At 40.8% G+C, this 13665-nt stretch overlaps 1 protein-coding gene across 1 annotated transcript in view; it reads left to right on the top strand.

Moving 5' to 3' along the window:
• Window positions 1–13665, top strand: part of LOC126284828 (hatching enzyme 1.2-like) — a 116989-nt gene that overhangs the window by 64775 nt on the left and 38549 nt on the right. The window contains exon 3 of the mRNA XM_049984050.1: window positions 1069–1245. Coding sequence (XP_049840007.1) covers window positions 1069–1245 — 177 coding nt within the window. The remainder of the gene's footprint in view (window positions 1–1068; window positions 1246–13665) is intronic.

Below are 13665 nucleotides of genomic sequence, written 5' to 3' on the forward strand. Positions count from 1 at the left end.
TTTACATTTACAACTATTAACCTTTAATCAGCTTCAAATTAACTTTTAAAATAACATTAGACTGTTGTGTCGTAACTGAATTTAAATTTCATTAAAGTAATAAAAAATAAGTCGAACTTCTGACCAAAGCACGAATATGATTGGAGGTTCCGATTTACAGTTGCAGTAGACACATAAATACACTTCAGTGTTTTATCACTGTCTACCTGAGTCATAGTTTTTACGACTGTTTCCAATTAGTGTCGTAGCATTACTGTAGATTCGAAAAGAACTGTTGTTAACTCATCTTATGACTGTTTCTCTGATATCAAACTTTATTGCTATGAAGATTTGACCGCTAGTTCTGGAGCAGCAAATGATTAAAAATATTTCTGAAGGAAACTCAGGATTTGAACTGAATAATAACTGTGTTAAGTCTGGAGGACTTTTACTTAAAGACAAGCTGGACCAATATTGCTAAATATATTACACCGCTCTGTGACTGTCGTTTTGCATTTCAAGTTAGGAGTTTTGTTTATTTTATTGTACGTAATGACAATCATTGATTATGTTTTGAGAATAGTTAGTTCCATATCATTTTTGCAGCATAAAAAGCCTCATAACAGAGAAACACAAGAATTATGATACAGTTCATATCTTCAGATATAATAAAAGAAGAAAACACTAAATTTTCCGTCATTACCTTCCCAAATCGACGAATAATTCGTATTCCTCAAAATCATCCCTATTGATTCCTAAGGCTTGAAGCGCTGGAGATATGTTTCTTATTGAACTATGAAATACGATATGTCATTGGTATCGAAGACTCACCTGTTTAAAATTAGGTGCTGTAAGTCCACAATTTGTTTTTATATTTAATTTCCCTCAGCAGCTGTTCAGTTGTAGACTAAAGCTGTTTTAGATATGAGCAAGAAGCATGAACGATTGTTTTAGAATTGTATTTCAAGTTGCAACATCATTCAATATTTATATGGAGTTTTATCTTAATATTCATGTAATATTCTATACATGTTTCCGATTGATGATGCTAAATATTAAAACTAATCAGTTAATTCTCTTTTATTTCAGCTGATAGTAAGTTTCCTGGATGGAAGTTATGTGGTGTTAGTCCCTGGGAAATGGGTGACAAATATGAAGGCGATATTATGGTCACAACTAGACTCGAATTGAGAACTTTTCTTGGGGACAAGGAAAGGCAGTGGCAAACCACCGAGATTCCGTATCGCATTGAAACCTTGTATTTCTGTAAGAGAATTATAATTATTCATTTTCTACTTTGTTTATAATATTACAGAGCTCATATGCTACCACAAGTCTCTTATATTATAAGAACAGAATATGGCGAGTAGTGACTGACAGAGCAATGAGTAGGCATATATATATATATATATATATATATATATATATATATATATATATATATATATATATCGCTTATTGCAAGGCCCCAAACACTATAAGAAAAAAAATTCGACCTACCAAGATGGAGTTATGCAAACTGATCATAAATCGATACTCATACAGATATCGACTGAAAATGCAAAACTGTACACTTTGGCGGCTGACAGTAAGGGGAATGAACTTAGGGTGCCTCCTAGGGGCCGACTACCATTGGCCACTGTACACCAAAAAGCCTGTTGGGAGTGATGTCAGGCACATTCGACCTGGAATCTCATCGACTAGAGTAGAATTGTCTTGAGTGGTGAGTCCCACTTCGAATCGAGCGCTGATGACCGACGAAGAGGTGTCTGGAGATGCCCTGAACAGTAATGGGGTATCAACCTGACTGAAGTCCGTCATACGGGCTGACAACCAGGAGTCATGGTCTCGGGTGCCACTATTTCATTTGTCAGCAGAGCCCCTTTGGTTGTCATGTACGGCATCTCTACAGCACACTGGTACAATGTACGGCACCCTTACAACACACTGGTACATCGGCGATATTCTACGCCCAATTTTGTTGCCCTTCATGGTTTGCCATTCGTGGGCTTAAGTTTCAGCAAAATAGCGCCCGACCTCCGGCGAGGGCCCCTACTGCCTGTTTTCATCCTTGCCAAACGCTTCCTTGGCCAGCGAGGTCGCCAGATCTCTCCTCAATTGAATTGAGCCCTTCTACCAGCTCGGGATATTGATGCTCTAACACGTCAATTGGACAGAATTTGGTACGATATCCGCAAAGAGGACATCCAGCAACTCTGTCAATCAGTGCCAAGCCGAATAACTGCTTTTATAAGGACCAGAAGTGGATCAACTCGTTATTGACTTGCTCATTTTATGTCACTCTTTCTGTCCATTACATCATCCAATTTTTTCTGAAATTGTAATAATTTGTTTGTCTGTACATGTATACGACATCTACCATTCCGATAAGTTCTTCGTGGTGCGTCGTTTTTTTTTTTTTGTTTGTCTTCTAGTATATATTTGAACACTGTAACATGACGGTGAATGCAAAGTGGTTTGTAAACCAATTTGGACAGAGGAGAGGATTAAGGAAAGTAGGCGTTTCAAACATGAAACTCACAAAAGAGGAACATCCCGAATTGAAAGAATTTGGCCGAAATACTGCGTTTTGTTTTCAGAGATAGTTTCACTTTGGAAGACTGTAACATGGTTCCTCCTTCCATCGCTTAAAATCTGAAATAGTAGATGTTGTGATAAAAGGTAGCGGAATAGAAAATTACATAAAATTATTCACCAGCAGAAAGGTGTCTGAATCTGATGACTTGTAAGATTCAATGTAGACTATGGGAAAGAATTTTCTTCCTCTTCGGAAGTGTACTGTACATGGGTGGAACAACGAAAGTAGTAAGTGATAGAAGAAAATCCAGTCGATTTCCGATTCAGGAGGAGACAGATACAAATAGTTATAGGCCTATATCAAGGACGCCAATCAGATGTTGAACTTATGCTCGTAATTTACTACCTTTGTAGAACAAAATATTAATAGAGCGCTTTATTAATCAACATGGATGTCGCAGACAGAGATCTTATGAAAGTCAGTTGCGTCTGATTAGATTAGATGTACTTTTCGTTCCAGTCGATCCGTAGTGAGGAGATCCTCTGGAATGTGGAACATATCACAAAAGAAGAGCACACAATAAATAAGAAAAGGCCATTGAAGGGGAGGAGATAGGGATATGACAGCTCAAACATCCCATGACCCACAAGCCCTTACCCACAACCACACTCTGTAGCCAAATACAATAAAATATCTGAAATGCCTAAAATACCCAAAGATGCCAGAAATTTTATGAACTAAGCTCATATTACTGACTTCCAAAAATTCCCTTGAGGACTGGATCACCAGTCACATTGGTAAATTTCATTTGAAGCATATCATTCATGAAGCAATTGTGGAACAAGTAGACATCATATTTATCTATAAATAATTAAAAACCAACATTTGCTTGTAAAATATAAATAATGAATCAGGAATTTGTATTTGTTGAAAATGAGTTTTACCATAAACACTATCCCACAAACCCTGAAAATGTGAAATTTAATTGAGTCCTGCTTCGTACCCCAGTTGCTCCTGTCACCAGCAGACAGGTACACTGTACAAAACGAGGGAAGTTTGTTCTTTGTATCACAATGTTCTTTGAGCTTATTTCTGTCACCAATAGATGGTTGCATATGAAAAGTCCATTTTTTGTACCATGTGTAGTTCTCATTGTCACCAACAGATATCTCCATTGTTGAAAGTGCAACAGATTTATAAATTAATTATTTTCAACGTCTAAAATGTTGAAACATTCTAATATATCTGCAAAATACGTAGACAACACAAAAATAATTGAGTTCTGTTTGTGTTTTTTTCGCTGAATTTTACCTGTGTATTTTTTAGAAAATTAGTGTAAGTTTATGTTTTTGCACAGATTTTTATGCATATCCTTGTGTAAGGTGGCTTCCTCATGTAATTTTTCGCATTTAGAACTGCCATAATATCCATCACATGACTCGGTTTGAATTGGGTGACTATTGGCAACAGAGGCTGGGTGAGAGCACATGCCTGTAGCTCTAGCAGCAGCAGTGCTTGTCTGATACAGAGTAATTTAATTGAATCTCTGGTTTTTTTCATACTTCTGTGAAGAAATGTACTATATACTTGCGAAGAAATGAACTATACTTGTGTATTCTACTATGTAAACTACTGTTTAGCAAATTACTCCGAGTTCTTGTTTTCTGCGTAAATTTAGTCTATGTTGTAGTGCGAGGCAGCTTCCTCACATAATCCTCCACTGTCAGTAGCGCCATGTCATGCTTCTACGTTTAAATCCCGTGTTCTTGCACAGCATATAGTTTAGATCAGTTCAGATATGATGGAGATTGCACATTTATTTCCCGCAGTAATTTTTTGGTAAGCAGAGTTTCTAGTAAACTATTGATACATCTGTCTTCCGTAGAGAAATTTATATCTATTTCAGGAGCTTACTGACCTTGCAGTCTCAGGCTATAATGAGAAAGCTGCAGAACAGATTTTAGAGTTTGTATGTATATTGCGTACATCTCCACCACAGTAAGGCAATTTTCTCTGTTGAGGCCTCTGCTTGCTCTTTCTAAGATAATCTTGACTGTTTTGTTCGTATTTTTTGAGATTGTATATCAACTGTTTACACTGTACGAAATGATAAGGAGGATTGGCTCCCGTCTGTAAATAGCCATAAGTTGCATTGGACACATTCAACTGGCTTCTGACTTAAGTTCAAAGCTGCGGCAATATTGCGATGCCATTGAAAAGTCCGGTGACACCTTTGGTACCATTGTAATACCCTAGTGACCTGGTTGTCACTGCATCTTCTGGTAGACAACGCCTGACCAGTCCATTCTCGCTCGAAAGTGTGTGGGACACAAAGTGGACCCTCGTGACACTGGGTGGAAGGCAAAAGAAGCAATGGGCTGCATGGCTGCCTCCTTTTGCTTCAGGATTTTTGAGCATATACTGTACTCGAATATTATGAATCACCTTGAAGAAAATTACTTATTGATACATAACCAACACGGATTCAAAAATATCATTTTGTGCAACGCAGTTACCTCTTCATTCCCATGAAGTATTGAGTGCTGACGACATTCTGAGGAAAGCACCCAGTAGATCAAAAATTGTTTGAGTGATTCGGTTTTAGAACAACTCTCTTAACTCTCTTACTTAGGCGTTAAGAAAAGTTTTGATTTTGACTCTGGTACTGAAGATGAAATACATGGATTCGAAAATAACTGTTGTACCATTAGCAAAACCCTGGGCAATAAAGCACAAAAAGAGCCCATCATGAAATTCTGAAAAGTGATAGCAGTTCCTGCTTTTCCTGTGGAAACGAAAGCTGAGTTACCATAAAGAATAAGAAAATAAAATTAAAGTAGCAGAGATGAAATTCCTAAGGAAGGTCTGGAGTTGCGCTATAAGAGACAGGTCAGAGCGAACATTATAGAACAGAATTAAATATTTTCTACATGAATAATGAAACTTCAAAACTATCATGAACATTGAAGACAAACCCTCGTGAAAATGCCAGGGCACACAATTCACCAGAACTTCTGGAGGTACAAGCCTGATGGGAAAAGAGAAATTGGAAGACTTTGGAACAGATGGCAATGATTTTGTTTGTGAGTTCAGAACAGGCAAAAGTCTAACCCTTCAAATGAAGAACATGACGATAATGATGATGATGATAATGAGTTTTGGTTGCCTACAATCCTTAGCAGGGAAATCCATTATGTCATCAGTGGCCTTTGACCTCGACCTCATGACATCAACACTCCTCTCCATCAACTCCTCCATTCTCTCTCCTCTCACTTCTACTCTTTCCTCTCTCCCTTCTCCTCTTCCCATCCTTTTCCCTCTCTTGCCACCCCAACCCTCCCCATACGACTCCTCTCCTCCAAGCGAAGCCTAGTATTTTACCTGCCAGAGAAACGAAACAGCCCTTCACAACAAAATATTTTAGTGGTTCAATCACATCTTCATACCCTTCTTAAGCCCTGCCACCTCCGCCTGTTTCTATCTTATTTCTCGGAAATATACTAATCAGAGAGTTTTGTACATCAATGCATGTATCATTCTACTCTAGTTATGGTGATTATATAAATTATAATGTAATCCACGTGCTTTGCCTGTTTGCATGCAGGCAAGTCTTTATTCTGAGAGCTGTCGTATTATGTAAACTATGCAATGAGAGCAAGAGACGGAATATTAAGTCTGGTATGGAAACTCAGACAGGCACGATAGATACAGTTTTTTAGATCATTATATTATTATGGAACATTACTCTGACATTTGTACTGATCAGCCAAAACATTACGACCACCTATCTAATAGCTGGCACGTCCAAGAATAACAGTGGCGACACATAGTGGCGTGGAAGAAATGAGGCCTGATAGGTCACTCGAGGGAGTTGGCCTCACGTCTGCACAACAAATCACCTAATTCCCGTAAATCACAGGGAGGTGGGCGATGAACTCAGTCACATCCGAAATATGTTCGATCAGATTCAGATCTGGCGCGTTGTGGTGCCCTTACATCAGTCGGAACTCGCCATTGTGTTCCTCGAGACACTCCATCACTCTCCAGGCCTTGTGACATGGCGCATTACCTTGCTGAAAAATGCCACTGCTGTCTAGGAACATGATCGTCATGAAAGAGTGTACATGGTCTGCAACCAGTTTGTGATACTCCTTGGCCGTAGTGGTGCCTTGCGCGAGTTCCCCTGTCCCATGAGTGCCCAGGTGAATGTTGTCCAGGGCATTCGGAGCCGCCACAGGTTGTCGCCATCCCGCAATACAGGTGGAAGGTCCCATCGGCATGATGAGGAAGGTATCGGTATTCAACAGACGATGCAGTCACCCACATGTGACCATTTCAGTCACAGTTGCCAGTGTCGTGGTGTTAACATTGACACATGCATGGGTTGTCGGCGGCAGAGGCCCATCGCTAAGAAGAGTGTTCAGTGCACTGTGTATTCAGACACACTTTTACTCTGCGCAGCATTTAAGTCTGATGTTAGTGCTACCACAGTTCGCCATCTGTCCTGTTTAAGCAGTCTGCCCTGCCTACGATGTCTGACATATGTAATGAGGGGTGACTGCGCCACCCCACAATGTCTGGACGTGGTGTTACCTTGGTTTCGCAACATATTGAAGATACTCACCATAGCGGTGCTTGAACACCAAACAAGTCGTGCAGTTTACGAAATGCTCATGCCGAGCCTCCGGCCTATCGCAATCCGAGTAAGCTTCTAATTGCCTGCATTTAAACAAACTCCATATGTTACACGCTCTTTGGTAACTGAACCCTTTGTCCGTTGTTTCACTGGTAGCTTTTGGATGTTTCACTCAGCTGTAGCTATTCTCCCATCACAAATCATTCGTCAATTAAAAGCTCGTAAGGAAACACGCCTTATTATTGATGCAATAAACGGCTTGCTGTTGGGTAAATACTTTCCTGTTATTTCTAAGTCTTTTCAGGCTTTAAATATGAAACATGTTCTTAGAGAATACAGAAGAAAATTGAAGAAATCTGTAGACCTAAATTTTATTTCTGAACGTTTCGGTAAGGACTGGACCAGAGGTTTACAAACTTCCGTTCACCTTTATATTACACAGTTTTGTTGACCATTAATTTTAACAATTTACTCAGTGACTAAGTATCTTTGTAAATATGGTCACCACACAATTTTACAGTATTAATAAATACGACCACACAATTTTACAGTATTAATAAGTGTGAACAGCGGTTATGTGTGCAGTTATTTAACAGACAATCAATTAACATGGACTTCATTTAAATCCAAATGAAAACAGATCAAATTGTTAACTATAATTATAATATTAATTTAATCTTCGGTAAGAAACTTGAAACAGATTTTTTCATCAAAAACAAATATTAAGGCTACAACCCCGTTACAGAACAAATCAAGGTCTAAACTTACGAGGAAGAACAATTTCCGGTATACAAACGTTCAGCAGTATATGAATATTACATTTTCATTAATGAACAGGGTAATAAGATTGTCAATACAGCTTCCACAAAGGGAATTTTAACATACAGGAAGAACAAGCAAATAGTGGTCCCAATAAAGGTATGGCCAAGTTATTAACTCATCTCTTGATACATTAGGACTAAAGTACTCTTGAGGTACTTGTACTCTAGTCGCTGATGCCAAAATATCTTTAAAATATCCGGTAAGTAACTTCCATCCTGGAACTGGCAAACGATACGCCGTGCCTTAGTCCCAAGTTCGGCCACAGAACCACGGAACGTCCAGCGTGGGCACTACTCGTCCGCGTCGTAGTCGAATTCCGCTCGGCCGAGTACCAAAGTCCAAACAGGGTTGCACAGAGGAAGTTGGCCAAGCAATGCGCAACCACCACTCCGGGCTAGGACGAATGTAATCGTGAGGCGGGTACCTGGCACACAAATCGTAGATCAGTACATTGAAACAACAAGGTTAAAGGCAGCGTACTAAGATTAAGTGTAACAAATAAGAACGCACTAAATAAGTTATCATAGGATTCAGCACTTTCGATCACCCTGACACACTGACTTATAACCGATTGCAAATTCAAACAGGAACCTGAGAAGCAGTGTGTGCTTACAAATGAACACGCAAGAACCATATTTAATTAATAACAAGGCCTACTTTATCAATAACGCGAACCCAATGAAAGTAAAATTCTGTGTACCGACTTGACAAAAAATCCTAGGAAGTTCTGGTCTTACGTTAAATCAGTAAGTGGCTTGAAACAGCATATCCAGATACTCCGGGATGATGATGGCATTGAAACAGAGGATGACACGCGTAAAGCTGAAATACTAAACACCTTTTTCCAAAGCTGTTTCACAGAGGAAGACCGCACTTCAGTTCCTTCTCTAAATCCTCGCACAAACGAAAAAATGGCTGACATCGAAATAAGTGTCCAAGGAATAGAAAAGCAACTGAAATCACTCAACAGAGGAAAGTCCACTGGACCTGACGGGATACCAATTCGATTCTACACAGAGTACGCGAAAGAACTTGCCCCTCTTCTAACAGCCGTGTACCGCAAGTCTCTAGAGGAACGGAAGGTTCCAAATGATTGGAAAAGAGCACAGGTAGTCCCAGTCTTCAAGAAGGTCGTCGAGCAGATGCGCAAAACTATAGACCTATATCTCTGACGTCGATCTGTTGTAGAATTTTAGAACATGTTTTTTGCTCGAGTATCATGTCGTTTTTGGAAACCCAGAATCTACTCTGTAGGAATCAACATGGATTCCGGAAACAGCGATCATGTTAGACCCAACTCGCTTCATTTGTTCATGAGACCCAGAAAATATTAGATACAGGCTCCCAGGTAGTTGCTATTTTTCTTGACTTCCGGAAGGCGTTTGATACAGTTCCGCACTGTCGCCTGATAAAGGCCTACGGAATGTCAGACCAGATTGTGGCTGGATTGAAGAGTTTTTAGCAAACAGAACACAGCATGTTGTTATCAATGGAGAGACGTCTACAGACGTTGAAGTAACCTCTGGCGTGCCGCAGGGGAGTGTTATGGGACCATTGCTTTTCACAATATATATAAATGACCTAGTAGATAGTGTCGGAAGTTCCATGCGGCTTTTCGCGGATGATGCTGTAGTATACAGAGAAGTTGCAGCATTAGAAAATTGTAGCGAAATGCAGGAAGATCTGCGGCGGATAGGCACTTGGTGCAGGGAGTGGCAACTGACCCTTAACATAGACAAATGTAATGTATTGCGAATACATAGAAAGAAGGATCCTTTATTGTATGATTATATGATAGCGGAACAAATACTGGTAGCAGTTACTTCTGTTAAATATCTGGGAGGATGTGTGCGGAACGATTTGAAATGGAATGATCATATAAAATTAATTGTTGGTAAGACGTTTACCAGGTTGAGATTCATTGGGAGAATCCTTAGAAAATGTAGTCCATCAACAAAGGAGGTGGCTTACAAAACACTCGTTAGACCTATACTTGAGTATTGCTCATCAGTATGGGATCCGTACCAGATCGGGTTGACGGAGGAGATAGAGAAGATCCAAAGAAGAGCGGCGCGTCTCGTCACAGGGTTATTTGGTAACCGTGATAGCGTTACGGAGATGTTTAGCAAAATCAAGTGGCAGACTCTGCAAGAGAGGCGCTCTGAATCGCGGTGTAGCTTGCTCGCCAGGTTTCGAGAGGGTGCGTTTCTGGATGAGGTATCGAATATACTGCTTCCCCCTACTTATACCTCCCGTGGAGATCACGAAAGTAAAATTATAGAAATTCGAGCGCGCACGGAGGCTTTCAGACAGTCGTTCTTCCCGCAAACCACACGCGACTGGAACAGAAAAGGGAGGTAATGACAGTGGCACGTAAAGTGCCCTCCGCCACACACCGTTGGGTGGCCTGCGGAGTATGAATGTAGATGTAGATGAAACATTAAATATGATCCCAGGTGAGCCTACTTGTCCTAGTACAGTACAAACGAGCAATTATTTAAAAATACCAACATAAATTTAAAACCAGACTTTTAAAACACTTACATGACCAGACTTGATTATTATCCTGCCTTATTGCAGAGCCTTACGAAAGCCAGGATTTATGAACTTGGAGTAATTCAATGCAAGGAGTACTTAATCTGTTATATGAAATGTTACATACAGGAAGGGAGAGACCATAGTCAAACGTTTTCAGTGTCTGAGCAGACGAAACAGATTAACAAATATATCACCTGCTTCCGAGTTCACAAAATAGTCTGCACCAGACCGCAACAGATTAAATCAAGACAAACAAATTGGCAAAATATATAAATGACATCATATGACAAGCAGAAATCTAGTAGCATGACAAATCACTTGACGCCACTGCTAGGGAACAGGCTAAAAGGACCAGTCACTCCCCTCAACCCGTTCCAACACACAACGGTCTATTCAAAATGTTACGGTCATATTACAGACAAGTCCACTGCCGTTGTACGTGTGGAGGCTAGAACATATGTCAGTTGGAAAAGAAGCAATCGCCATCACCTAAACGTGTGACTTGGGCTCCACATGTTGTAATCTACTGACATCAACAGCAATCATTCGGTGACATAAGCTACGCTGCTGCACTCACGGCTGACAGCAGCACCCCGTTCTCTCTTTCCCGTCTCAACCACGGAGCGATCCGCTTCCCCTCTGTGCCGATTGTCAACTCTCCTCTTCATCGCAACGGGGCCTAACTCTTAGCATCCTCCCAATCGCGACCACAGAGCGTCAACACCCGTTTGCCACGCCCTCGTGGACAGACCATGCACTTACGCGAAGAATCGATAGTCAGAGAGCCGCAATGACTCAATGTCACTATGGTAGCCCGCTGCAGAGGCTTTAGTGAATGCTTTATATTTTCCCATGTTCGCAGATATCACTGAAACGTGGTTTCGATTTGCTTTAATCACGTGTGTATGTGTGTGTGTGCATTGCTGACTGAGGACAGTGTACTGAACAACATTACATCAGTATTTTCTTCAAAAAAATGGTCCAAATGGCTCTGAGAACTATGGGACTCAACATCTGTGGTCATCAGTCCCCTAGAACTTAGAACTACTTAAACCTAAATAACCTAAAGACAGCACACACATCCTTGCCCGAGCAGGATTCGAACCTGCGACCGTAGCGGTCACGCGGTTCCAGACTGAAGCGCCTATAAATGCACGGCCACACTGGCCGCGGCCGTATTTTCTTCATTTGAAGACCAATAATTATAATTATTACGAATAGTATGTTTTAGGTTGGATATTACTTTCAAGTACAAGGATCAAGGGGAAGCCATTGCCGGCCTTTGTGGCCGAGCATTTCTAGGTGCTTCAGTCCAGAACTGCGCTGCTGCTATGGTCGCAGGTTCGAATCCTGCCTCGGGCATGGATGTGTGTGAAGTCATTACGTTAGTTAGGTTTAAGTAGTTCTAGGTCTAGGGGACTGATGACCTCATATGTTAAGTCCCATAGTGCTCAGAGCCGTTTTCGAGGAAGCCATTAATGGTTGTTTTCCACTGGGCAGCAGGTCAGGGGTTGAAGTGTGGGCACGTTGGACCTAAAACAGTTAGCCTAACCTGACATGCATTATCCACTTAGTGATGCAGTTACAGCTGTGCAGAAAACATCAGGTCATGACGTTTGTGACACGCTTGTGGGAAGGCTGTCACATGTAGATAAAAAACAACTAGCTCACTGAATTGCATACGCTTAAAGGTACCAGTTATCACAATATCTGCTCTTATATTCCTAACACTATTGGTATATATACACACATATATGTATCAGTTTTTGTGTAAGAGTAAACCGGTGAGGTAATTGAAGTAAGCTAAACGTTGTAGAAATGGAAAATGTGAGAACAGGAAAGGCAGCTAAATGCTGTATATATGTAAGATACAAACTGAATTTGTAATCTGTATTTTATGTATGTATTTGTAATATTTTATAATATATTGGGCTGCTTGAACAAATATACCAGACACTATATTCCATCTCCTGCTTACATTATACAGGCAGGATGATTCTTTAATGATGTCAAAAAGTTTTCAGGTTAATGTAGAAGGGTAAATGTATCAATCTAAGGTAAGACAGCCCTGTCCAGAAATGAATGAACCGAAAGTCACAAGCGATAATTGTTCTTATACTTCGGACCGTGGAATACATGTACCAGTACATATTACCCATGTTCTCTGAACATATCCCATTTGTTATTCGTCAACCCATGTGGTTGCAATGTGATGAAACCTCACGTCACGTTGGACTGAGAGTTTGTGAACACTTGGATCAGACATTCTCTGGAAAAGGCAGAGGAGGTCCCGTTTTGCGCCCAACATGTTTAACTGTCCTCACCCCTCTCGATTTCTTCTTGCTAGGCCATGTGAAACATTTTGTCTATGAGAGGGCTGTCGAGACTGAAAAGTACCTCCTGTCAAGAATTCACGTCTTCAGACGACACCAGGAATGAAACTTCCCGGCAGATTAAAACTGTGTGCTAGACCCAGACTTGAACTCGAGATCTTCCTTTCACGAGCAAGCGCTCTACTAACTGAGCGACCCAAGCACGATCCGTCCTCACAGCTTTACTTCCGCCAGTACCTCATCTCGATCCCAATTTTGAGCCTCGGTCCGACACTGAGTTTTAATCTGCCAGGAAGTTTCATATCAGCGCACACTCAGCTGCAGAGTGAAAAATTCATTCTGAAGACACCAGGGATATCAAAACGGCTACGATGGATTTTTGTGCGACAATACCATGCTTGCAATGACGCTGCTGCATACCTTTCTGAACAACTATTCTAAATGTAGCACCTAGTCATACTTGTGTAGGTAAATGGGATTGGTTATTACTGTGCCAGTGACTTAGAATTTTTCGGTCTCTCGGACTTCAAGTTACATGCGTCGTTGTTGGTCCATCAACATTGGAAGTAATATGAGAATATTCAGAGGGAATTCTGCGTCATGACGAGAGGTCCGAAGTTGGGGCCCTTAGTGTGACTGTTGCACGAGTGTATGGCGGATTTTCGCTTATTACTTTCGAGTCAGACACCAGCAGCTGGCAGAGACAGAAGTAGCAGCAGAGAAGTAACTGAATTAGTGACTTTTACGAGTTCATAACGAGGAGCGAATTGTATCACCTCATCTGTGTGCTTTAATAGTTTAGTTTCTTGAGTTCTGTT

The sequence above is a fragment of the Schistocerca gregaria genome, chromosome 1, assembly GCF_023897955.1.
Source record: "Schistocerca gregaria isolate iqSchGreg1 chromosome 1, iqSchGreg1.2, whole genome shotgun sequence".
Taxonomy (NCBI): domain Eukaryota; kingdom Metazoa; phylum Arthropoda; class Insecta; order Orthoptera; family Acrididae; genus Schistocerca; species Schistocerca gregaria.